Source organism: Triticum urartu, chromosome 7A (assembly GCF_056163025.1).
Source record: "Triticum urartu cultivar PI428250 chromosome 7A, HENAU_Tu73, whole genome shotgun sequence".
Taxonomy (NCBI): domain Eukaryota; kingdom Viridiplantae; phylum Streptophyta; class Magnoliopsida; order Poales; family Poaceae; genus Triticum; species Triticum urartu.
The window spans coordinates 745,675,168-745,702,091 of NC_141879.1; the positions used below are offsets into that span (position 1 = coordinate 745,675,168).

Genomic DNA, 26,924 nt, shown 5'->3' on the forward strand with positions numbered 1-26,924 from the left:
GTGTTGAGTCAGTTTGTGATCCGTGTCAACAAGCAAAAAGTCATCAGTTACCTTACCTAATTTATACTAGTGTGTCTACTGCCCCTTTACAACTTATCATTTTAGATGTATGGGGGCCAGCTCCTACTTCAGTTGGTAGATTTTCCTATTATGTAAGTTTTATTGATGGCTATAGTAAATTTACTTGGATTTACCTATTGAAAAAACGATCTGATGTATTCCAAGTTTTTCTCAATTTCCAAAATCTTGTTGAACGCAAACTGAACTCTAAAATCATTGCTATGCAAAGTGACTGGGGTGGTGAGTATGAAAAATTAAATTCTTTCTTTCAAAAGCTTGGCATATCACACCATGTCTCTTGTCCTCATGCTCACCAACAAAACGGATCTGCTGAAAGAAAGCACCGTCAAAGAATTACGGTGAAGCCTGTATTTACAAGAAAGTGAGTGGGAGCACTACAACATTTCTGGTAAGTATGTGTGAATGACATATTGTTGATCGGAAATAATGTAGAATTATTCCGCAAAGCATAAAGGAGTATTTGAAAGGAGTTTTTCAAAGAAAGACCTCGGTGAAGCTGCTTACATATTGAACATCAAGATCTATAGAGATAGATCAAGACGCTTGATAAGTTTTTTCAATGAGTACAAACCTTGACGAGATTTTGAAGTAGTTCAAAATGGAACAGTCAAAGAAAGAGTTCTTGCCTGTGTAACAAGGTGTGAAATTGAGTAAGACTCAAAGCCCGACGATGGCAGAAGATAGAAAAAGAGTGAAAGTCATTCCCTATGCCTCAGCCATAGGTTCTATAAAGTATGTCATGCTGTGTACCAGATCTATTGCATACCCTACACTGATTTTGGCAAGGGAGTACAATAGTGATCTAGGAGTAGATCACTAGACAGCGGTCAAAATTATCCTTAGTGGAATAAGGATATGTTTCTCGATTATGGAGGTGTCAAAAGGTTCGTCGTAAAGAGTTACGTCGATGCAAGCTTTGACACCGATCTGGATGACTCTAAGTCTCGATCTAGATACATATTGAAAGTGGGAGCAATTAGCTAGAGTAGCTCCGTGCAGAGCATTGTAGACATAGAAAATTGCAAAATACATAACGGATCTGAATGTGAAAGACCCGTTGACTAAGATTCTCTCACAAGCAAAACATGATCACACCTTAGTACTCTTTGGGTGTTAATCACATAGCGATGTGAACTAGATTACTGAATCTAGTAAACCCTTTGGGTGTTGGTCACATGGCGATGTGAACTATGGGCGTTAATCACATGATGATGTGAACTATCAATGTTAACCACATGATGATGTGATCTAGATTATTGACTCTAGTGCAACTGGGAGATTGAAAGAAATATGCCCTAGAGGCAATAATAAAGTTATTATTTTTTTCCCTCTTTCATGATAAATGTTTATTATTCATGCTAGAATTGTATTAACCGGAAACATAATACATGTGTGAATACATAGACAAACAGAGTGTCACTAGTATGTCTCTATTTGACTAGCTCGTTAATCAAAGATGGTTATGTTTCCTAACCATGGACAAAGAGTTGTTATTTGATTAACGGGATCACATCACTAGGAGAATGATGTGATTGACATGACCCATTCCGTTAGCTTAGCACACGATCGTTTAGTATGTTGCTATTGCTTTCTTCATGACTTATACATGTTCCTATGACTATGAGATTATGCAACTCCCGTTTACCGGAGGAACACTTTGTGTGCTACCAAACGTCACAACGTAACTGAGTGATTATAAAGGTGCTCTACAGGTGTCTCCGAAGGTACTTGTTGGGTTGGCGTATTTCGAGATTAAGATTTGTCACTCCGATTGTCGGAGAGGTATCTCTGGGCCCTCTCAGTAATGCACATCACTTAAGCCTTGCAAGCATTGCAACTAATGAGTTATTTGCGGGATGATGTATTACGGAACGAGTAAAGAGACTTGCCGGTAACGAGATTGAACTAGGTATTGAGATACCGACGATCGAATCTCGGGCAAGTAACATACCGATGACAAAGGGAACAACATATGTTCTTATGCGGTCTGACCGATAAAGATCTTCGTAGAGTATGTGGGAGCCAATATGAGCATTCAGGTTCCGCTATTGGTTATTTACAGGAGATGTGTCTCGGTCATGTCTACATAGTTCTCGAACCCGTAGGGTCTGCACGCTTAACGTTTCGATGACAGTTATATTATGAGTTTATATGTTTTGATATACCGAAGGAGTTCGGAATCCCGGATGAGATCGGAGACATGACGAGGAGTCTCGAAATGGTCGAGACGTAAAGATCGATATATTGGATGACTATATTCGGACATCGGAAAGGTTCCGAGTGATTCGGGTATTTATCGAAGTACCGAAGAGTTATGGGAATTCGCCGGAGAGTATATGGGCCTTATTGGGCTATACGGGAATAGAGGAGAGAGGCCAAAAGGAAGAGGCGCGCGCCCCCCTCTAGTCCGAATTGGACAAGGGGTGCAGCCCCCTTTTCCTTCTTCCTCTCCCCCTCTTTCCTTCTCTCTTACTCCAACAAGGAAAGCCCCCTTTTCCTTCTTCCTCTCCCCCTCTTTCCTTCTCTCCTACTCCAACAAGGAAAGGAGGAGTCCTACTCCCGGTGGGAGTAGGACTCCCCCCTTGGTGCGCCCTCCTCCTAGGCCGGCCGCCACCCCCCTTGCTCCTTTATATACGGGGGCAGGGGGCACCCCATAGACACAACAATTGATAAAGTTGATCTTTTAGCCGTGTGCGGTGCCCCCCTCCACCATAGTCCACCTCGATAATACTGTAGCGGTGCTTAGGCGAAGCCCTGCATCGGTAGAACATCAACATCGTCACCACACCGTCGTGCTGACGAAACTCTCCCTCAACACTCGGCTGGATCGGAGTTCGAGGGACGTCATCGGGCTGAACATGTGCTGAACTCGGAGGTGCCGTGTGTTCGGTACTTGATCGATCGGATCGTGAAGACGTACGACTACATCAACCGCGCGCGTTGTGCTAACAGTTCTGCTTTCGGTCTACGAGGGTACGTGGACAACACTCTCCCCTCTCGTTGCTATGCATCACCATGATCTTGCGTGTGCGTAGGATTTTTTTTGAAATTACTATGTTCCCCAACTGTGAGGGCGTTGACATATACAATGAACTAGATTGAACTACCATACAAATTACCACGGCACCTCAATATTTAGTCTACTATATTCATCGATGCATATACCTATATTTAATTATGTAGGTTCTAGAGCTTCGTCCACATATCGGTGAGAGGGACCTATTTGACGTGGCCGGTGCCCATGGCAAGTCATGCTGCAACATGACGCCATGCATCAGCCATCCAGACAACATCCAACACACAACCGTGACCTCAAAGCAAAGAGAGATCCACACTTGACGAATTAGGGATCCAACATAAAACAACACATCCAACGCACAATTATTATGGACAAATTTGGTGATTATTTGTAATTGGAGGGGGGGGGGCATGGTGTTGGCATATAGAATATTAAGATACTAAGGTTGTGGAGTCACTAGGGCCACCTGTAAGGATGTGTGTCGTTGGTTGACATTTATCTTTCTTTTTATTAATTTTTGTTACAATTTTCCTCTATTTTCTATTTTAACATTTTTACCTTAATTAAAGAATATTTATTAAAATTTGTGATGATTGAAAAATACTAATGTTTTTTAAATTCATGAAAAAATTTAAAAATCATGAATATTTTAAAGTTTAATTTCTATTGAATTTGCAAATATTTCTAAATCCATGATTATTTTTAAAATTCCCAAACATTTTAAAAATTCATGCTTTCTAATTAGCAACATTTATAAAAATTGAAGATTCTTATAAATCCATGAACATCTTTTGATATAACAAACTTTTTTGAAAGGAACTAGCTGGCTTTTTATAAGATCAGAGTCGACCGAGTGGAAATTGTTAAGCGAGCGAGTGTAGAAGGGAGCTGACTGAGGTGAGTGGGAGCTTCGTGGGCAGGCCCATGTGAACGTTATGGTTGAAATTCCATGACTTCAGCTTGGAATAGGATCTCCCAAGGCGTTCACACAACGACCCCCAGCTGACACCAAGGCTGAAATTTGTAAGGACACCACACCACGTACCAAACAACTCCACTCTGCTCTCAGAACAAATACCTTCTCTAGCAGTACCCCATATAAACCCCCCCAAAAAAACCAAAACATAATTGAAACCCCAGCCAATACAGATAAAACGAAAACAAAACAACCGACTGCAGTAATCTGCTAAAGGAAAAAAGATCCCACAAATGAAGAACGGCGTGGCAAAGCGGGCGTTAGCTCCTAGTAGAGAATGAACTAGATTGAACAACTATCAAAATTATTGTTGTTCCTTTATATTTGCTCTCCTATATTTGACTTGAATATACAGGCTTAGGCTCACCGTGACTGCCGTTAACCAGCCCTCTATTGTTCCGGTGGTACACACAGTAGACAGCAATCACATTTAGGCTTACGTATATGCAAGTTGAGCCCCTAGTATACAAGCTGCTGTGTGTACTGCTTCCGAAATGGCCGAACGTGACTTGAATATACAGGCTTAGGCCTGGCCCAGCGGGAAAGCAAGGAAAAGTAGCACCTGAAACTCAGTGATGGTGCCTAGGGTTCTCTACTATATATATTAATTATGGTTGGATGATGTGACTCTCATAAATTTGTCATATCTATTGTAAAATAAAGTGTTCTAAAATTAAAGGTTAGGTAGGAGATTGACAGATAAAATCAAATAAGTAGGATAAGCGGGACCCCTATTCTGAAGTGAAACAGTTGCTGGTCCATCGATGGGCAGCAGTGCAGCGCACTACAAGATCGCAGCCTTACGTGGCCTTAATCAACCTGCTGATTGTCAGTTAGTTTCCCCTCGCGCAAGGCTAGGGTTTCTCTCCTCTCGGGCGACGCCGCCGCCCCTGAGTACCTTACCCCAATCGATCTCCCTCCCTGTGAGCGGTTCTCTCGATCGGCCAAACCTCGCTCCTCCCTGCCCCTCGGTAGCGATGGAGCCTCCCGCAGACGCCCTGTCAGGCACCAGCGCTGGCGGCGGCGGCTCTCACGGAACGCCGGACCTTGGAGATTTCATGGAACAACTCAACCTGGAAGATGAAGACTTCGATGATCTGGTGATAGATGAGGCTGATCCGGAGATCAATGAGAGCGTGAGATGGCTCGCGCTGGCTAGGGTTCATACAGAGAAAACCTTCAGCCAAGCGGCCTTCTACAAGGATATGCGGGCGGCTTGGAACCCCGCGCAGCCGGTAAGGTTTCGCCCGGTTGGGCCGAAACTCTTCGTTGTACAAGCATCTTGCTTGGGAGACTGGGAACGTATGCTGGATCAAGGGCCCTGGCTATTCAGGAATCTACTCGTGTTGATGGTTCCATATGATGGTTTCACAAAGGCAGAGGAGGTTCCCATGATGTTTATGCCAATCTGGCTAAAATTCACAAGATCCTGGAGGGTTTCTGCAGGAAGAACATTGTGGAAAATTTGCTGAAAAACTCTGGCGAGATCCTGGAGATGAGACTGAACGGGAGCACCCGTGGTGACTACATTAGGGTTAGGGTTCGGCATGATGTTCGCCGGCCTCTCACCAAGTTTGTCAGTATTGTCAGGGGGAAAGAACGCCAAGTCTACTTGGTGCGTTACGAGAAACTGGCACGCTTCTGCAGTGTATGTGGGCTCATCGGTCATGATTGCAAAGAGTGCGGATCAGGGGTGCATGAGGAGAAGGACAAGAAGTATGGGTCTTGGCTCTATGCTGATGGACTAAATAAACAGCCGTCCAATGATGGTTATGGCCGGGGAAGGAGTCAGAAGCAACAGCCGTCTCAATCTCATCAGCAGAAGTCGCCGGGAAAGACAGTGGTCGACCCGGACATGCTAGATACGGCTACAAGCCCTGCCAAGGATGGACGCATATCCAAGCAAGGAGATCCAGCAGCTCGCAAAAGGCTCTCCATGGAGGATGTTGGACCGGATGCCAATGCGTTGGTAGGGCCGAGAGGTGTGCTAGCACTTACCCAGGGGAATGGTGAGGATGGTGCACAGGCCTCGCCTACCAGTAGTGCTAGCAGTAAGAGGGCTCGTATGGAGTCAAGAGGTATGTCAGGTGATAGATCGGCGGCCTCCTTCGAGGAGGACCGCCAGATGCAATGAATATCCTAGCTTGGAACTGCCGGGGGGGGGGGGCACCGCCAGACAGTTCGTGAGGTGTTGGCCCTCTCTAAAGCCAATTCCCCGGGGCTTGTGTTTCTGTCGGAGACAAGACAGGCCTCTTCAAAGATGGAGAAATTGAGGTGGAGATTGCAGATGAAGGGTTTTGTTGGTGTGTCGAGTGACGGCCTCAGTGGAGGCCTGGCACTCTTTTGGGATGAGAAGTTGCAGGTTACGGTGCTGGATTCTTGTGCACGGTACATTGACGTGCGGATTGTAGATGTGGCAAATGATAAAAGTTGGAGAACGACGTTTGTCTATGGTGAACCCCGAGTTGAAAACCGTCATCTCATGTGGAGTTCTCTATCCCAGCTTCGTGCGGTTTCGTCGGAGCCGTGGTTAGTATGTGGAGACTTTAATGAGGCAATGTGGCAGCATGAGCATATGTCTAGAGCCCAGCGCTCTGAAAATCAAATGGGGTTATTCCGGGACTGTTTGTTGGCATGCGAATTATGGGACCTCGGTTTTTCGGGGTATCCATTTACATATGATAATGGGCAGTTTGGAGAGAGGAACGTGCGATTTCGCCTGGATCGTGCCTGTGCGGATGAGGGGTGGAGGGAGCTCTTCCCGGCCGCGCAAGTTGTTCACCTTGCTTCGTCATGTTCTGACCACTGTCCGATCTTGGTTCGACTGGTTCTTGAGGATTCGAGGAGGACTTCTGCTTCCCCTCGATATGAGATTATGTGGGAACGCCACCCGGCGCTGGCAGAGGTGGTGGCGAATGGATGGAGGAAAAGCAAACCGGCCGGCAATCTGGCGGCGGTGCGGGACGCCCTACATGAAATGATGAATGACCTTAGGGCGTGGAGTAAGAAGAATTTTGGCCACGTTGTCACAGAATTGGAGAAGTTGAGATCCGAGCTGGCTGATCTACAGCTAAGAGATGCGGATCGCTCGTTGATTCGCTAGAAGATGGCCCAACTCGATGAGCTATTATATAGGGAAGAGATGATGTGGTTACAGAGATCACGCATTACGTGGCTGAAGGAGGGAGAACGAAACATGGCATATTTGCATAGGCGAGCTGTATGGCGGGCGCGGAGGAACTACATACAGAGACTTCGGCGGTCTGATGGCTCATGGTGCTCCTCTCCATCGGACATGGAACGCATGGCTACTTCCTACTTCAAGGAAGTGTACACCAAGGACCCGACTCTCAACCCCGATGTCGTTCTCTAGGCTATTGTCCCTAAGGTAACTGACCAGATGAACGCCATGTTATGTGCATCATTTACCGAGGAGGAAGTGTCGAATGCACTGTTTCAAATTGGCCCGCTTAAAGCTCCGGGCACGGATGGCTTCCCGACAAGGTTTTATCAACGGAATTGGGCAACTCTAAAATCTGAAATCACTGCTGCCGTGTTGGAGTTCTTTGTCTCTGGCTCCATGCCAGAGGGGGTTAATGATACGGCGATCGTCCTCATCCCGAAAGTTCCTCATCCCAAGGAGCTTAAGGATTTCAGGCAGATCAGCCTCTGCAATGTTATTTACAAGTTGGTGTATAAAGTTTGGTTAACCGTCTCCGGCCTTGTCTGTCGGAGTTGATCTCTGAAAATCAAAGTGATTTTATTCCGGGCCGGCTCATCTCGGATAATTCTATTATTGCCTTTGAGTGCATCCACCACATACAATCATTGAAAAATACCAGTCGGGCGGCCTGTGCATACAAGCTCGATCTCTCAAAGGCGTACGATCGGGTCGACTGGGATTTTCTGGAGAAGGCGCTGAGTAGATGGGGCTTCTCGGAACAGTGGATAGCTTGGATAATGTCTTGTGTTAAATCTGTCCGTTACTCGGTTAAACTGAATGGGAAACTTCTGGAGGTTTTTTCACCATCACGAGGCCTTTGTCAAGGTGACCCATTGTCTCCGTTTTTGTTTCCCTTTGTCGCTGACGCGTTATCTTCTCTCCTATCTAAATCAGTGAATGAAGGCAGTTTGAACGGGGTGAGCATTTGTCGGGGTGCACCAGAGATCTCTCATCTCCTCTTTGCGGATGATACCTTGCTATTTTTTGAAGCTTCAGGCCAGCAGGCGGATGTTGTTAAAGGTTTGTTGAACACTTATTCCTCGGCGACGGGTCAACTTATAAATCCCGAGAAGTGTTCCATCCTGTTTTCTGACAACTGCGGTGGGTCAGTCGTGGATGAGATCAAGAGTACATTGGAGGTAACGCAGCAGGTGTTTGAACCAAAATACCTTGGACTCCCGGTCCCTGAAGGAAGAGTTCACAAGGGGCAATTTGAGACACTGCAAGATAGATTGAGGAAAATTCTTGTTGATTGGAGTGAACAATATGTTTCAGTTGGAAATAAAGAGATTCTTATCAAGGCTGTGGCTCAGGCGATTCCTACCTATGTAATGAGTGTGTTCAAACTGCCGGCTTCAGTGTGTGATGATCTAACCAAGATGATGCGGCAATATTGGTGGGGGTGGAAAATGGCAAAAGGAAGATGGCCTGGTTAAGTTGGGAGAGAATGATGTTACCCAAAGCAATGGGGGGCATGGGATTCCGAGACATGAGGGCGTTTAATCAAGCTCTGCTTGCCAAGCAGGCTTGGCGCCTCTTAGATAGCCCAGATAGCCTTTGTGCGAGATTATTGAAGGCCAAATACTACCCTAGGGGAAACCTGCTTGACATTGTTTTCTCGTCTAACAGTTCGGCGGTCTGGAAGGGTATTGTTCATGGTCTTGATTTGGTGAAAAAGGGCATTATATGGCGCGTGTGCAACGGCGAAATGATAAAAACCTGGAGAGATGCTTGGATCCCTCGTGGTCACAATTTCAGACCGATTACTCCTAAAAGGAATTGTCGGTTCAATCGGGTAGCTAATTTTCTGAATGAACATGGAGCATGGGATGTGGAACGGCTCAGGGAGCATTTTTGGGACATGGATGTCAGGGAGATTGTGAAGATACGCACATCTCCAAGGAACGGGCAGGATTTCATCGCTTGGGCCCCGGAGAGGTCTGGACAGTTCTCTGTGCGTAGTGCTTATCATCTTGCAATGGAAGTCCAACACTCCATGAGGCTCAGCTCGTCAAGCAGTAATGCTTCGGGTCGGAGGCCGATTTGGCAGCGGATTTGGAGCTCTAAAGTGCCTCTGAAAATGAGAATTATGGCCTGGAAGGTGGTCTCTGGAGCTTTAGCTACAAATGAATGCAAGAAGTATCGTCACATATCTACGAGAGATAGCTGTCGGGTGTGTGGCTGAGAAAAGGAGACTAGCTTTCATGCTCTAGTGTCATGTGAACATGCGCAGGGGATATGGGCTCAGATGAGAACTGTGTGGCGTCTACCGAGCCAGGAGCTCCTTCATGATACTGGGAAGGAATGGCTTTTAAACGTCCTGGCAAATTGCGATGATCACATGCGGGATTGCACGATCATGTTGTTATGGAGGATTTGGTCGCTACGATCGGACCTTACACACAGAAAGGATGTTCCGTCCGTAACGGCAACGTCGGATTACCTTCAAAGTTATATGAATTCTTTGACCCTGTGTGGGCCTTTCTCCACGGATGAAATTCTCAAAGGGAAGATGCCTGCGGTCCGAGTTGCAAACGCCGAAGCATCCGCACCGCCAATACCCCTTCACTGGCCGCGGCCGCCCACGGGCTGGGCAGCGCTTTCGGTGGATGGTGCCTTCATGCAAGAGGACGGGTCGGCGGCAGCAGGTATGATACTTCGGAATCATGAGGGTGGTGTGATCTTCGCGGCATATAGATGCATCTTCAACTGTAACGACGCGCTGGAAGCGGAACTACATGCAATAATGCAGGGTATGGCCTTGGCCCTGCAGCATTCATCCTTGCCAATTGTGGTTCAGTCAGACTCATCTACGGCACTAGCTGCAATGACCCCGGGGACGGTTTGTCCAGGTCTGTTTATGGGCACTTGGTGCTAGAGATCAAGCGTCATCTTCAGGATCGAGAGTTTGTTCCATCAAAAATAAAGCGTGATCAAAATAGGGTAGCACATCGGTTGGCATTGTATAGTCGTACGGAGTCCACTACTGCCGTATGGCTGGGAAGGAGCCCACCTTGTATTGAGGAGTTGGTGCCTCTCGATTGTAACCCTCTGATTATGGAATAAAACTCTCTTTCTGTCGCAAAAAAAAACCTGCTGATTGTGCAGAAACTAAACATCGTTGATGATTCTCGCTACGTACCTTACCCAGGAAGCGTACCAATCATCGTCACATGAAGCCACACAAGGTGAACTCCAGGTCAGTTCTAGATGACCCTATGACTGATGAACCTGTGATCGACTCTGGAGTTGCAGCACGACATCACCACCATCTCCTGGTTCCAGCATTCGCATCAGCACTATGCTGTTCTGATCATCAGGACTATGTGCTTGAGCTTGCAGCACATCCTTGTTCCAGTGTCTCCTTCCCAGCCCGGCCCCTTTCACAACATCAGGCGTAAACTGACCTAGGTAGGCAATATCTCAAAACTAGGCGTAATCAGATTGTAGATATTCAAGAGCTTGTGATCAACGACGAACAAAAGTAGGTTCCTAGTATCGGGCATCACTCCGTACATTGCTCATACCTCTCCCATGAAGGCCCATACCGTCATTAAGGCTCACTCGGTACATTATACCTGAAGAAGCCAGTAGCATTGAGCCTTTTCTGAAGAGAGAAGTGCATATTTCAACCCCCAACTTTTGCCCTAGTCTAATATACAACCCTCAACTTCAAAAGCGTCTAATCTACAACCCCCAACTCTCAAAACCATCTAAGATTCAACCCTGAGACCGGTTTTGACCCTGTTGACCGGTTTTGAACCTGTTGACCGCCCAGTCAGTGTGCCACATCAGCGACACTGTTCACAAATTCATTTTCTGAAACTTTCCCCCCCAAAAAACTGAGAAATTCAATTTCTAGGGGAAAAATCCTGCATGAATAGTAAATTCAAAAAAAAATAAAAAGTACCATTTTTAGAAGGAAAAATAATTTTTCGTCTCGTGAACAGTAACTCAGGAAAAGTTTGAAAAAAATATAAAAAGTATCAGCACAAATTTTCGAAAATTCCCAGTTTTCACACATGTGAACAGTACTAGTGGACAAAAAAATTTCAAATGTACTGTTCATGCGGGGGATAACGAAATCCCGAAATTACTGTTCACGTGGCGAAAACGGAATTCTTCAAACTTTTTTCAAAATGATTTTTTTCACCGCATATGCAGTGAATTCGGGAATATTTCATTTTTCGCCACGTGAACAGTACTGTTCGCGTGAGAATTTTCCAGAAAATGAAATTTTCTGATTTTTTGGCAGAAAATGAATTCATGAACAGTGTTATGAACAGTGTCGCTCATGTGACACGCTGACTGGCTGGTCAATGGGTTCAAAACCGGTCAACAAGGTCAAAACCGGTCTCAGGGTTGAATCTTAGACGGTTTTGAATCATGACCAAAGTTGTTCAACGAAACCTTTAATCTATGTCCATTAAGTCTAACCTGAACCGCGGGCAAACGCAAGCGGTTTATCTTCCTCTGCATATACTCTCTCCGTCCGGAAATACTTGTCGGAGGAATGGATGTATCTAGACATATCTTAGTTCTAGATACATTCATTTTTATCCATTTCTTCGACAAGTATTTTCGGACGGAGAGAGTACTATCCATCGTGGGTCAATATTTCCATTGCGTCCACCAGTCATCGAGCTGTCAAGCATCCATCTTCGTCATGCATGTACATTGTTTGTTTGCTCTTTCCGGATTCCACCGCCGCCTCTATGCCTGATGAAGAAAAATAAGAAGTAGAAGGCTTTGAACAATCATGATTGCAACTATGCATTGGAAGATAGCAGAAGGAAGGGCTTCACTATACAGCAGAAACAGGACACCTTTTGCCCGCAGGTTGAAAACTATGCTATGTAGATACTAGTCCGTTTGGTAAACTTATTATGTTATCAAAACAGACCATCCACATAAGATTGAATATTTCAATCTGATAACACAATAAAAGGCAGGATATTCAGATTTTGTGATGATGGCGGCAGGGTTTCTTTTTCTTGGTCGGCAGCAGCAGCTCTGCAATGGTTTCAGTTCAGTTGAGAGCGTCTCGACAAACACAAAATCCAACCCTGCATACATAGCAATGTGTATACAAAGCTGTAGAATCTGAAGTGCAGCACTCACAGCGCTCAAAAACCGACGGTAAATGCAAGGCAGAACAAACAAACCACTCTGGATCCACACGGCGTTAGGTCGACAAGCTCTTACACCTCCCGTGCCAGGTACTCCTGGCAGATCATTTCAGTCTTTCATCGTAATTGATGCAGATGGGGAAAAAATACTTCAAATGCTAATCCCTGTCAAGGTTAATTTCTTTTAGAGAGGAGACAAAAATCTGTGGTTGGTTTTTATTATACACGTCCACACAAAAAACTTGTTAATTGAGTTGATTTAATACTCTAGTCTCTACTTAAATGCAATATTAATCCTCCCCAGAGGTATTTGCTTATCGATGTACATTTTCTCATTAGAGTTTGAAACATCAATCTTGACTTTTCTCATACAGCAGTAAATCATGCGTAAGGGCCTTTTTGGTCGCATGATTCAACAAACACTGGAACATGAAAAAGCAGAAATACAATATACTATAATGCTCCAAAACATACTATAATCGTTGACATCTCAAATCCTACAGCAAGCGGAAACACAATATACTATAATTGTTGTTCTTTGGTTGCACCACGTAAAAAACACAAAAAATACTATGGAGATTGAGTGGATGTCACTCCAAAGAATTTATCGAGGTTATACCTCTTGCTAAATATCCGGTCGAACTAATATTGTAGGAAAGCACAAAAATTCAGATAATAAAACCTAATGCAATCCTGTAGAACACTGGTCACATCATACAACAACTACAAGCCAATTCTGCCCACAAAAGGCACATAAATTTGTAGCTTATTGGTGAAACAAAACAAACAGCTGCAACCGCAGCTGCAGGGTCATGAAAAATACATTATACAATGCGGACTGCAGATAAAGCAGCCTCTTCTGCCAAATTGTGCATCTAGTGCGAAGCATCATAAATACAGTCAGATACGCTTCATCTTGTGCACAATATTCTGCTGCATGGCATCGACAGAACTGAAGAAAGCAACCCGCCAGATCTTGCAGAAAAATAATGCTCCAAACCATACCCAGAAACCAAAGACAATTCCAGCAATCACCGAGTAGTACAGCCACAGTGTTTCGAGTTCATGGTGATGTTCCTCTGCTCCATCCATTGGTGTTGTACTACTCGAATTATTTGTGCATGGTCTTAAGGGGGACCACAGAGTCCAAGATTATTGCCATAGATTGATGGGTCATCGAGTGTTTGAAGCTGACTGCCTGTAGGTATCTCTCCAGACAGAAGGTTATTGGAGAGATTGAGGTTGCTGAGGGACATCAGGTTTGAAACACTAGGCGGAATATGACCTGATAGTTTGTTCCAGGAGAGGTCAAGGGACTCTAATAGCTTTAGATTGCCAATATCCTTGGGGATACTACCAGACAGATTATTTCTTGAAATATTTAGTAACCGCATGCCTCTGAGACTTGTGAGCTCTGAAGGGATCTCACCAGATAGAGAATTACCAGAGAGATCAATACCAGTCACAAATGCATGCCTTCCCTTGAAGGTGCACTCCCGTCCCTTCCAAATTATGTCCATGCTTCCATTGTAAACATAAAAATATCTGTGGGAAGTAAGTGCTATGTCAATTTTTACAACTGGTTGTGTCACAAATGTCTGTCTCATCAGGGAGATGTTGACCAAACTTTCTAGTATGTTGTTTTCAGCAAGATCTAGCAGTTGGAGATGGGGGAGTTGTGATAACTGCTGCCAAGGAATACTCCCGTAGAACTTGTTTGAGCGGAGGCTGAGAATCCTCAACGAAGGATTGCTTTCCCCTATCCACGGAGGAATTACACCAGAAATCTTATTGTCCCGGAGATCCAAAACAACAAGGCTTTTGAACTTCTTCAACACCATTGGAAAGCAACCTGTGAATTTATTACTTGACAAGTGCAGTGACCTTAGTGAAGAGTTGAAGAAAGTTGAGGTTGGAACTTCCCCAGCTAAAGCATTGCCCGACAAATCCAAGAACTGTAAATCTTTCAAGTTCCAGATGCAACCAGGAAGATCTCCAAACAACTCATTGTTTGATAGATCCAAGAGCACCAGGAGTGTTAATTGACAAAAGGGAGACCATGATTCTCCTGAGAAGCTGCTATTGTCTGTACTGTTAGCCACCTTGACAATTGGCAACTGCCTGTTGTCATGATTAGGAATGATACCCGTAAACTTGTTGCCCGACATGTCGAGAGCAATGAGATTTACCAGCAAGGAGATGGTTTCAGGAAGCTCACCCTCGAGATGGTTGGAGTTGACCTCAAGGAATATCAAAGATATTGCATTACCAATATTTGTTGGCACAATTCCAGTAAGGTGATTTTTGGACAAGGACAATGCTTGCAAGTTCCGCATGCTCCCTATCTCCGCCGGGATGCTTCCAGTTAACAAGTTGCTGGATACATCAAAACCCTTGAGCTCCTTGCACTTGCTGATATGCGATGGGATGCTTCCAGTTAACATGTTTCCGGATACATCAAATATCTGGAGCTGCTTGCACTTGCTGATATGCGATGGGATGCTTCCAATTAACAAGTTTCTGGATACCATAAATAACTCGAGCTTGGTACAGTTTGTAAACATCTCTCTCGGGATGGTACCATTTATATTATTTTCAACCAAGTAAAATGTCAACAATGTTTGTATCCTGGCAAAACATGGTGGCACACTTCCATATAACTGATTCTGTCCCAAGGTCATGTACTTAAGACTAGTGAGGTTCCCTAGCTCTGGTGGGAGAGTAGAAACCAGACTAGCGTTTCTGAAGTTGAGCTCCTGTAGGAACTGAAGTTTCCCGAGTGAGGCTCGGATCGACCCACCAAGTGGGTTGTTGCCCACTATAAGATCTCGCAACCCAGATATCATCCCCAGCTCCTCTGGAATTCCTCCCGTGAGATTATTTGCAGAGAGCTGCAGTGCCTTGAGATTTTGGAGCCTTGAGAATGAGCGAGGTATTAAGCCAACAAGATTGTTGCTGCTCAAGTCCAGAAAGGTGAGCGTGAGCAACTTGGATATGTTTGCCGGGATGGCTCCAGCAAGGCTGTTGTTGTTGAGTTTGATCTTGGTGAGGTTCAAGAATGCTGCCGAATACAAGTAATCGAGCGTACCTTTGAGTTCAGTGTTGGGAAGGCTGAGCTCTGTAACATGCCCGGCAGTGTCACATGAGATGCCAAACCAAGAGCAGGTGGAATTCATAGTCGACCATGAGGACAGCGAGTTGGCGCCAACCAAACTGGACTTCCATCGGAGAAGTGCTTCTGCTTCCAGGTTGGTGGCCTTGGCTGCGCATACTAGCAAGAGAAGTGAGATATGGAAGAGTTCCTTCAGGGGCGCCATTGAAGTGTTGGGTAAGAAAAGTGGCAAGCTGGAGAGCATTTCCTTGGTTTACAAGTAGCTAGAGTTCACATAGATAAAAGAGATTGGTGTAGAAAACGCGAATAATATCTTGGTATCTTAATTCTCAACCTAAGAGGAAAGTGAATACTAGTCAGTAGTGTACTCATGACTGATGACCATGTGTGTGGCTGTTGCTGTCCGTTAACACAAGTGCAAGTGTACACCACCCAAACCAGCCGCACGTCTCTTTAGGAATCAGATAGACAGTCCATGCCTAGAGTTGAAAAGTCTGGACCACATTAATGTTCGCCCATGTGGTAAGATATTTTATTTTTGGAAATGCGGTCCTTAGAGCCCAATTCATTAAAAAAGGTCGAAGAGAGGTGTCCAGTTAATTAACGGAAAACCGGGCGAAAACCGTCAACATGCCCGCAAAAACAAGGCACACAGGGCGACCTGGCAACCTACACAAGAACGCACACACGCCGTCGAAGAGAAAACCACGAACAAGCGTCGAGGCTGGCATGTGGTAAGATATTGTCTGGTTATGCAAATACTTCCTCCATCCGAAATTAGTTGTTGCTTAAACGGATGTATCTAAACTAAAATACGTCTAGATAGATTCGTTTGAGCGACAACTAATTTCAAATGGAGGTAGTAGTTAATTACTCCATCTAGGTCTCCTTTGTATTTTGAGTCAATATTTAATTATAAATTTAACTATGTAACAAATATAGTTTCATTGTAAACTACCTTTAAATACAAATCCAATAAAATACTTTTTGTAACCTTTATAAACTTATCACTAGCACAGGAAACATACGGTACCTACAGGTTACAAGGGGCGAGAGGTGGGGTGCAAATAGACATACATGTGACATACTGAACTACGGTATGGGTGGCATATGCATGCTAGCGATAGAATCATGATTCGTGAGTTGTATCATGGTTTTCTGATTGTCTTTTTTGTTCTATGGCACATTTTGTAATGAGCAACGAGTAAGCTAATAGTTGAGATATGTAACACTCACACACTGCTTCTATTCATCCATCGGGTATATTTATACAGTTTACAGGAGAGGAAGCAGAGGAACGTGGGAGAGTACAACGGCCTTAGCCGGCTATCGCTACCATGCAGGAGAGGATAAACATGAAGTACGTGGGCTGTTGGAGACGCGCACGACGCGGGCTGCATGGCTAGCCACCTGACGAGAGGGACGTGGGCACGTTCCAACACCCTCCCGCAGTCGAAACGTGGGGTTCGTCGACGTTGAGACTGGACCGAAAGTCGAGGAAGACGCCCGTTGGCAGCCCCTTGGTGAAGATGTCGGCGAACTGCGAGCTCGTCGGTACGTGGAGAACACGGATCTCACCCAGTGCCACACGCTCGCGCACGAAGTGAAGGTCGATCTCGATGTGCTTCGTGCGTTGGTGTTGCACCGGGTTGCTCGACATGTACACAGCACTTATGTTGTCGCAGTAGACGACCGTGGCACGGGATGGCGGTTGGTGGAGCTCGCCAAGTAGTTGGCGTAGCCACACCGACTCGGCGACGGCGTTGGCGACCGCCCGGTACTCGGCCTCGGCGCTCGAACGAGAAACGGTGCTCTGCCGTTTAGATGACCACGTGAGGAGGTTGGAGCCGAGGAAGACACAATCGCCCGAGGTGGACTTGCACGTGTCGGGGCAGCCGGCCCAGTCGGCGTCGGAGTAAGCCACGAGCTCGGTGTCGGCGTCGCGATGGATCTGAAGGCCAAGGTGAGTCGTGCCACGCAGATACCGAAGGATGCGCTTCATGAGCTGGAAGTGGCAGTCGCGGGGGGCATGCATGAACATACAACACTGTTGAACGGCATAAGAGAGATCGGGCCGCGTCAACGTGATGTACTGCAGCGCCCCGGCCAGGCTGCGGTAGAGCGACAGGTCGTGGAAGAGCGGGCCAGTGTCGGTGGAGAGCTTGGCCAGCGTGTCGACCGGAGTGGAGATGGGCTTGCAGTTGAGCATGCCGGCACGGTCGAGGATCTCCAGGGCGTACTGTTCCTGGGAAAGGAACAAGCCACGCGCAGTGGTGGTGACGTTGATGCTGAGGAAGTGGTGGAGCGCGCCGAGGTCGGTCATGGAGAACTCGCGGTGAAGAGCCTGGATGACGGAGTCGAGCACCGCGCCCGAGCTGGCGGTGAGGATGATGTCATCGACGTAGAGGAGCAGGTAGGCGAGGTGAGCACCACGTCGAAGGACGAAGAGCGATGAGTCCGCCCGCGACGCGACGAAGCCAAGGCTCCGCAGGTACGTCGTGAACCTGGTGAACCACGCCCGAGGCGCCTGCTTGAGACCGTAGAAAGAACGGTTTAGCCGGCACACATGCGAGGGCGAGGTGGCGTCGACGAAGCCGGAAGGCTTGTGGCTGTAGACCGTCTACGCAAGATGGCCGTGGAGGAAGGCGTTCTTGATGTCCAGCTGATGTATGGGCCACGACTTGCCGGCGGCGAGGCTCAGGACAGTCCGGACGGTGGCTGGTTTGACCACCGGACTGAAGGTCTCGCCTTAGTCGACGCCGGCCTGTTGCGTGAAGCCGCGAAGCACCCACCGCGCCTTGTACCGGGCGAGAGTGCCGTCCGGATGAAACTCGTGCCGGAAAATCCACTTGGGCGATCAAGGCATGACATTGTTTGCTCTGTCGTTTTTGTCTGTGGTGCAGAACAGTTTCAAGCGGCATTAGCGGTGCGAGTTACTACACCGGCACTTTCAAGTTTCAACACGGTGAACCGCTCACCTGACGGCAGCTACGTCGCTGTCTCCAGCCGCGGCAACTTCTTCTTGACATGGGAGCCTGGGCAGGTTCGATGATATTATGCTACTACTTAGCAGTATCGATTCGGGTGAAATATCTGGCCGGGGTTTTGTTCTGAAGTGTCTATGTACACCTGCAATTGCAGCTATATTGGCAACCGCACAACAGGGCTGTGGCACGGCGGATATAGAACATGGGATGGAGAGCAGATGGTGGTCTCTGGCTCCTCGTGCGCGGCGGTGGGCTCTTCCTCAGTAAAGGAACAGGGGTGAGTGCTAGTTCTTATTCGATTCGATCAGTTTAGTTAGCAAAATGGGCAAACACAGCATAATGCAGTTCCTTTAAGCGCTCATTAACATATTCTAACTAGGATCCATTTCCAGATAGTTGAGGACTTCGAGGAAGCGTTGGTGCAAAGCCGGGGGTTTGGGATTCTGGACGTGGGCTACCGCTCAAAGGTAACACTAACTGAAACGAACTGTACTATGTTTACATGATACTACTAAGTAACCTTGAACAACAACTAGCTGATCTGTGGTTCTGTTTTAAAGGATGAGGCATGGGCTGCCGGTGGTAGCGGTGTCCTGCTGAAAACAACCAAGGGCGGCAAGACCTGGGTGCACGACAGGGCCGCAGATAACATCCCCGGCAACCTATACTCCGTAAAGTAAGCACTCGGATCGCCTGAATTCCGCAGGAGATATCATTATCTTACTTGTTCAGGGTCTGAGTCTGTTTCACGTCTGAAACTCTGCCAACATTTTACAATGGTTGTGATGGATGTTGCAGGTTCATTGGAGACAACCAAGGTTTTGTGCTCGGAAATGACGGTGTCTTGCTCCGATATGTTGGCTGAAGCGGCGGAAAAAACCACGGCTATCTGAAACCCTTTTTGTATGTAAGAATGATCCATATATAGACACACACGTGAAAGGCTGCTGATTGTCCCGACGTTCTGTCTTCCGCAAGAGAGTGTAAATCTTATCTGTCTATTACTGTTGTTTGACCGATGATTGTTTCCAGCATTCAAAGGCATACAGTACAGTACGACGTGAGCACATACATTTATGTATGTATCTGATCCTGATATGCGATGGATTTTGTGAGGTGCAAAAGAACTGCATACATCAAGGCTGCCAGTACGTACTTCCCTGCTGCAAAACATGAAAACAGGTTGTGGTCAGGATATATATATCTCCTGTCAACATGTGGCAATATCCAGGTGCTTTCTCCAGGTTGCAGTCGTCGCTTGCAGAGCTACTAAGGCCTGAGTTCTCAGAGAGGACATGACATGGATTGCAGTACTGAAATGTGCTCGTACAGCAATGGCGGCGGGGTCTCCATGTGGTCGAGCTCCAAGTGGACCACAAACCACGAGTCCTTCACCCGTTCGTTGAATACTCTGCTCTGCAGACGCACAGACCATTTGTTGAACTGAGCTTATTATGTCTGAAATATTCAGTACCGAGGCAGCACGAGTTCTCTTGATTGTTTTTCTTTTTCATCCTGCTACAGGTGAAAATGTAGGAAGTTCTAATTTTGCTACAGTTTTGCGATGGTAGCATCGAAAAACTGTTGGCATTTCTATTTTCTTCGTACAATAGCGGCTCTGCAATGGCTTCAGTTCATTTCAGTTCAGAGTGACAGCAATATGTATGCAAGGTTACAGAGGATCTGCACCGCAGCAGTTCCTAAGATCAACCATGGTTCACAAGACTATGGAGCTTTCTTGCCTGTTCTACTCTGAAACAACGGACTCTGACTTCACGCGCTGTTATGCCGACAACCCTTACACCTCCCCTGCCAATTTGATCGGCTGCTTCCATACACGGGCGGTTCCTGACCATTGCTAACAAGTGGTTCCTGACCATCTTCCATACACTGGCAGATCTCAGGAGCCATGAACAACAAAACTCGCAAGTTGGAGCTGGCGAAGGCCTCCACCTCCACGTACTCTGCCCTGCCATCTATATAAAACTAACGAAACAAAAAAAAAGTGAACAAAACATACATGCTCACAATTTGGTATGGTTGTGTATAATTTTTTTAGTGAATTCTGTTTTCTTTCTCTAATTTGTCACATGATAAGTTCAACTTTTCCCCCCAACAAGTTTCTAACAACTTGTCATGATTTTTCCTTACTGTATAGAACATTTTCCATCAAATTTTAGTTGTGCATGTTTACTCATACAATATCATGGACATTTATCATCCATATGTTTGTGTCTGTATTGTTACATGGCAAATTTATTTTATATAGCATGGAAAATTTATTGAGCATACCATGGAAAATTGTTTTAATGCAGTATGGAAATTTTACATTTACCTATAGGTGGATTAATTTTCATCATGTCACGGAAATTTATCTCAGTTTTTATACTTATCCATTTATACGAAATCTTGAACACGGTCAATTTTTCTGTTATATATAGGTAGATTTTAATCATGATCATGGCAACCTTACTTTTCTGTCATTTTTATCCCAATATCGATGTTTATGTATTTCCCCCCTTTTCACGATTGTTTTTGAGATGGAAATTTTATGGGTATGGAAACATTTATGTTTCTCTCTCCTGTTAAATTTATGGTTTTTCTGTCTTTTCTGCACAAAATATTTGATTTTTGCTGACGCTTTGTTTTTCAAAAAAGCAACTGATTGGGCATAGCCCTTTTTCTGGGCTAGCTTGCATTGCTCTAGAATCCGCGCGTAGCGAACGTCAGAGGGAAATTAATTTATTCGCTCGGTTGACCCTTCTCGAGGAACGGTTCGTTCACGCAAGTGACCTGTCTGAACACCTGAAAACTTGTGATATCAATTTCGATGTCCAACAAAAACCCGCCTTCAGTATCCTCGAAACTTCTTGCTTCTTCATTTTAATTGCACCTAAGAATGTTTTTCACGCATAAGCGTGGGACGAACCATGTTTGCTATTACTTTAGAACACAAATCATTTGGATTGGGGTGGGGGCCAGCCCCCCCCCCCAAGCCCTTCATGGTCTTTCTCTTTACTTGAGAGAGGGCATTGACATATAGAATGTGCTAGATTGAACAACCATCAAAATTATTGTAGTTCCTTGATATTTACTCTACTATATTTACTCGTGCCGTTCCTCCCGGCACCGAGGACAAACACAAGAAGAACAAGCATTGTGTGGTAAATCTTCACAAGTTCAGTGATTGGAGAAAATTGCAGAGAACTCTGACAAGTTCGGCGGCGAGGCGGTTGACTAGGAGGGCGTGCGCGTGGACCTCTCTGCTTCGACCTCGGGCTTGCAACTAATCTTGCTAATTTAAATCTAGAACCAGCACATTAATTAGTACATGTTCCAATCAAACAGAGTTACAGATCAACCAAAACAGAGGCACAACTTGTTGTTTCTTGTACTATGCAATTAATCTGCATCTAATTTCCTGCTGCATCCACTGCATGCTCAACTTGAAGCTAGGTAGGAAACTCATGCTCAAGTTGAACATGTATTGATACTCATGTGAAGATCAACGAGGGGGTGGTCTGGCGTGCCTCCTTTGTTTATGGGGAGCCCAGGAGAGAAGATAGACCTCAGTTTTGGGAGCTTCTCAGACGTCTTCAACCAATGTGGCTATGTTGTGGGGACTTCAATGAGGTCTTGGCTTAGGATGAACATTGTGGTCCTCAAGACCGGTCAGAGGCTCAGATAACTGCTTTTAGGGATTGCCTGATGGACTGTAGCTTGACTGATGTGGGCTACTCCGGTCCGAAGTTTACGTGGTGCAACAAACAAGACCCGGATTGTCATGTTAAATGTCGCTTGGATAGGGCTGCGGCCAATGGAGCTTTTACTGGTATGTTCGATGGGTGCGGGGTGGAGAATCTCATTGCCACTTCTTTGGATCACTACCCCATGCTGGTTCTGTTGGGAGGCAGGACCCAACAGGCACGACGATCTCCGGTCCAGCAAGGGTTCCGTTATGAGGAGATGTGGCTACTGGCTGATGATTACAGAGAAACTCTTGAGCGGGTGTGGGTTGAGGACTTGAGGGGAGGGATGGCTGTCCTTCACTTCAGTCAACATGGTCTAACCTGAAGCATGTTGATGGCTCTTTGCGATCCTGGAGCAAGGAGGCCTTCGGCTGTATTCGGAAGCAGATTGGGCGCTTGGAGCGCTGTATTGCTACCATCAGGGCTTCGCCTCCCTCTCCATCCTTGATGGCGGAGGAACGCTCAATTGAGGGTCCGCTGATAACATCCCCGGGAACCTCTACTCCGTAAAGTAAGCACTTGGCTCAACTGAATTCTGCAGTTTTAGTCTATTTATCGTCTGTCTGAAACTATGCCAGCCAAATAACACAATGGATGTTGAAGGTTCATTGGCGACAACCAAGGGTTCGTGCTCGGGAACGACGGCGTCTTGCTCTGATACGTAGGCTGACGCGGCGGGAGTCGCCGCGGCAATCTAAACCCTTTTTGTACGTAATGATCCATATATACACGATATGTGTGAAAGGCGGCTGAGTATACATCTTCTGCAAAAGAGTGTACATCTTCTCTGTCGGTGGCTTGACTGATGATTGTTTCCAACATTCAAAGACACTAGTACATGAGCACGTACATTTATGTATGTATCTGATGCTGATATGCCATGAATTTTGTAAAGTGCAAACGACGTGTAGACATTGTGAATTCATTAGATTCTGACAAGTCTAGACAGCAGCAGTCGTCGCTCGCAATGAGCAGCTTGCAGAGCTACTACGGCCTGAGTTCTCAAAGAGGAGACGACATGGATTGCAGTACTGAGATGTCCTTGTACAGCAAGGGAAGCTCCCAAGGTATTGGCAGCGAAATGCTCCCAGTTTCTTCTTCTCCCAAAGTTTTTTGCCGAGGCCTATTTCCAGTATGCGTTTGAATATGGACACGAGCAGCCTGGATACCAGCGCGAAGAACACTGGCTCGTTTCTGAACGGGTTGAAATCCGTAGTGCTGAAATCGCCAAGGCCGCCAAGGCCGCCGAGCTTTGCCGATGCAGAGAATGGCGGGGTCTCCATGTGGTCGAGCTCCAAATGGACCTTCATCCACGAGTCCTTCACCCGTCCATTGCTCGCAGGATGAAAGCTGCTCTCGATTGAGCCTATGTACCGGCCAATAGGACCGCTCTGCTGCTGCAAACTCCATCTGTCATGCCATTCATGTGAGCTGAGTTGAGGGAAATGAGAGAGGAGGATTGGTTGGACATGATCTTCTGCCACCTCAATCCTTGTTCCTCATAGTGACGGTCACATGACGGGATCACGGAGTCGCCAGACGACATTGCAGTTGCACCCCCCCCCTCTTCTCTGTTTTTTCTGATGTGGCATCTGCTGCTAATTCACCATTCATCATGTATAATTGTATATCACAATATATGCGTGTTAGAATATACGTGTTGTAATCTCAACCTCCTTCCTTCTCTTGTATTCTACTCAAACTCCTCTTGTATAACCTTGTACGCCAAGCCAAGGGCTGCGGCCACATATCAATATAAACACCACGCGGCTCCCTCAATGGAGTAGGAACGCTTGATATCTTTCATGGTAATCAGAGCCACCTCTTTTTATACATCTAGCCACAAACCAAAACCCTAGAAACCACATATCATCGTCTCCATGGCTTCCTCCGCCGGCGTCTCCCTCAACCTCGGATCGCCGCCGTCTGAGAAGCTCGCAAGAGGTAATTTTATCCTCTGGAAGACGCAGGTCCTCCCAGCCCTGCGAGGCGCGCAGGTGACGGGGCTCCTGGACAACACCGACGCCGCTCCGCCCAGGATGGTGGAGATCACGAAGGCAGACAAGACCACGGCCCTAGAGCCGAACCACCTATACGGACCCTGGATCGCCAAAGACCAGCAGGTTCTATCATACCTTCTCAATTCCATGTCTCCAGAAATTCTTGCACAAGTCGTTGGGAAAGATTCCACCTTTGAGCTCTGGACGACGGTGAAAAATCTCTTCGCCTCACAATCTCAGTCTCGGATTACTAATCTAAGAACTGCCATCACCAATACCAAGAAGGGCACCATGTCAAGCTCGGCGTATATGGCGAAGATGAAAAGTCTTGGGGGTGAACTACCTGCTGTCGGTTGTCCCGTATCTGATCCGGAGATGGTGGACTATATCTTGGCCGGACTGGACCGTGACTACGACTCCGTGGTGGCGGCGATCGGCGCTGTGAAAAACACCATCACAGCCGACGATCTATTTGCTCAGATCTCTGCCCTTGATCAAAGGATGGAGATGCTAGGCGACTCATCTTCAGGCGGGTTCCACTCATCCGCCAATGCGGTCTACAGAGGCCGTGGCCAGTCCCGCGGCAGATCTCGCGGGCGCGGAGGAAGGGCGTGTGGCCGTGGTGATAGTGGTGACCGCGGTGATCGTCAGTCCTCTTGCTCCAATGGAGGCGGCGGATTCAGAGGCCGCCCTCGACAGCAACAGCAACAGCAGGTTCATGAGCAACAACATGACTATCCAGAGTGTCAGATATGCTACAGACACCATCCAGGAGGTGCACGAGTTTGCTGGTGGCGTTATGAAGAAAACGAACAAGAAGAAAAGGAGGCGCATGCAGTCTCCTATGGCGTGGACACCAACTGGTATGCCGATAGTGCAACAACAAACCACATCACAGGTGAACTTGACAAGTTGACGATGCGGGAGAAGTACAATGGAGGCGACCAAATTCGCACGGCAAGCGGTTCTGGTATGGATATCACACACATTGGCAGTTCATTTGTTGAAAACCCTGTGAAAAATTTACACTTGACCAATGTCTTGCATGTCCCTCAAACATCTAAAAATCTTGTTTCCGTTCATCGATTCACTCTTGATAACAATGTTCTTATTGAATTTTCTCCTTATTTTTTCTTGGTTAAGGACTTGAGAACAAGGAGAGTCATTCTTAGAGGACGGTGCGCGGGAGGCCTCTACCCACTCATATCATCATCATCATCTTCATGGTCCAATAAACAAGCAAATATTGTCACCAAGATATCTACATCAAGATGGCATAGTCGTTTGGGTCATCCATCTTCAGTCATAGTTAGATATGTTCTTAGCAAAAATAAACTCTCTTATGAGCCTAGTGTTGAGTCAGTTTGTGATCCGTGTCAACAAGCAAAAAGTCATCAGTTACCTTACCTAATTTATACTAGTGTGTCTACTGCCCCTTTACAACTTATCATTTTAGATGTATGGGGGCCAGCTCCTACTTCAGTTGGTAGATTTTCCTATTATGTAAGTTTTATTGATGGCTATAGTAAATTTACTTGGATTTACCTATTGAAAAAACGATCTGATGTATTCCAAGTTTTTCTCAATTTCCAAAATCTTGTTGAACGCAAACTGAACTCTAAAATCATTGCTATGCAAAGTGACTGGGGTGGTGAGTATGAAAAATTAAATTCTTTCTTTCAAAAGCTTGGCATATCACACCATGTCTCTTGTCCTCATGCTCACCAACAAAACGGATCTGCTGAAAGAAAGCACCGTCAAAGAATTACGGTGAAGCCTGTATTTACAAGAAAGTGAGTGGGAGCACTACAACATTTCTGATAAGTATGTGTGAATGACATATTGTTGATCGGAAATAATGTAGAATTATTCCGCAAAGCATAAAGGAGTATTTGAAAGGAGTTTTTCCAAGAAAGACCTCGGTGAAGCTGCTTACATATTGAACATCAAGATCTATAGAGATAGATCAAGACGCTTGATAAGTTTTTTCAATGAGTACAAACCTTGACGAGATTTTGAAGTAGTTCAAAATGGAACAGTGAAAGAAAGAGTTCTTGCCTGTGTAACAAGGTGTGAAATTGAGTAAGACTCAAAGCCCGACGATGGCAGAAGATAGAAAAAGAGTGAAAGTCATTCCCTATGCCTCAGCCATAGGTTCTATAAAGTATGTCATGCTGTGTACCAGATCTATTGCATACCCTACACTGATTTTGGCAAGGGAGTACAATAGTGATCTAGGAGTAGATCACTAGACAGCGGTCAAAATTATCCTTAGTGGAATAAGGATATGTTTCTCGATTATGGAGGTGTCAAAAGGTTCGTCGTAAAGAGTTACGTCGATGCAAGCTTTGACACCGATCTGGATGACTCTAAGTCTCGATCTAGATACATATTGAAAGTGGGAGCAATTAGCTAGAGTAGCTCCGTGCAGAGCATTGTAGACATAGAAAATTGCAAAATACATAACGGATCTGAATGTGAAAGACCCGTTGACTAAGATTCTCTCACAAGCAAAACATGATCACACCTTAGTACTCTTTGGGTGTTAATCACATAGCGATGTGAACTAGATTACTGAATCTAGTAAACCCTTTGGGTGTTGGTCACATGGCGATGTGAACTATGGGCGTTAATCACATGATGATGTG

At 46.0% G+C, this 26,924-nt stretch overlaps 2 protein-coding genes and 1 pseudogene across 2 annotated transcripts; 2 read left to right on the plus strand and 1 right to left on the minus strand.

The window, feature by feature from the left end:
* Positions 1-6,336: 6,336 nt before the first annotated feature.
* On the plus strand, positions 6,337-7,179 carry LOC147962681 (uncharacterized). The gene has a single exon (XM_087534268.1). It carries the CDS (start codon positions 6,337-6,339, stop codon positions 7,177-7,179), a length of 843 nt encoding a protein of 280 aa, XP_087390394.1.
* A 6,027-nt stretch (positions 7,180-13,206) lies between these two features.
* Positions 13,207-15,783, minus strand: LOC147962682 (receptor-like protein EIX2; annotated as a pseudogene).
* An 8,879-nt stretch (positions 15,784-24,662) lies between these two features.
* On the plus strand, positions 24,663-25,448 carry LOC147962683 (uncharacterized). The gene is made up of 2 exons (XM_087534385.1): positions 24,663-25,246; positions 25,420-25,448. The coding sequence occupies exons 1-2, from the start codon at positions 24,778-24,780 to the stop codon at positions 25,446-25,448; spliced, it is 498 nt and encodes a 165-aa protein (XP_087390511.1). The 5' UTR covers positions 24,663-24,777.
* Positions 25,449-26,924: the final 1,476 nt, after the last annotated feature.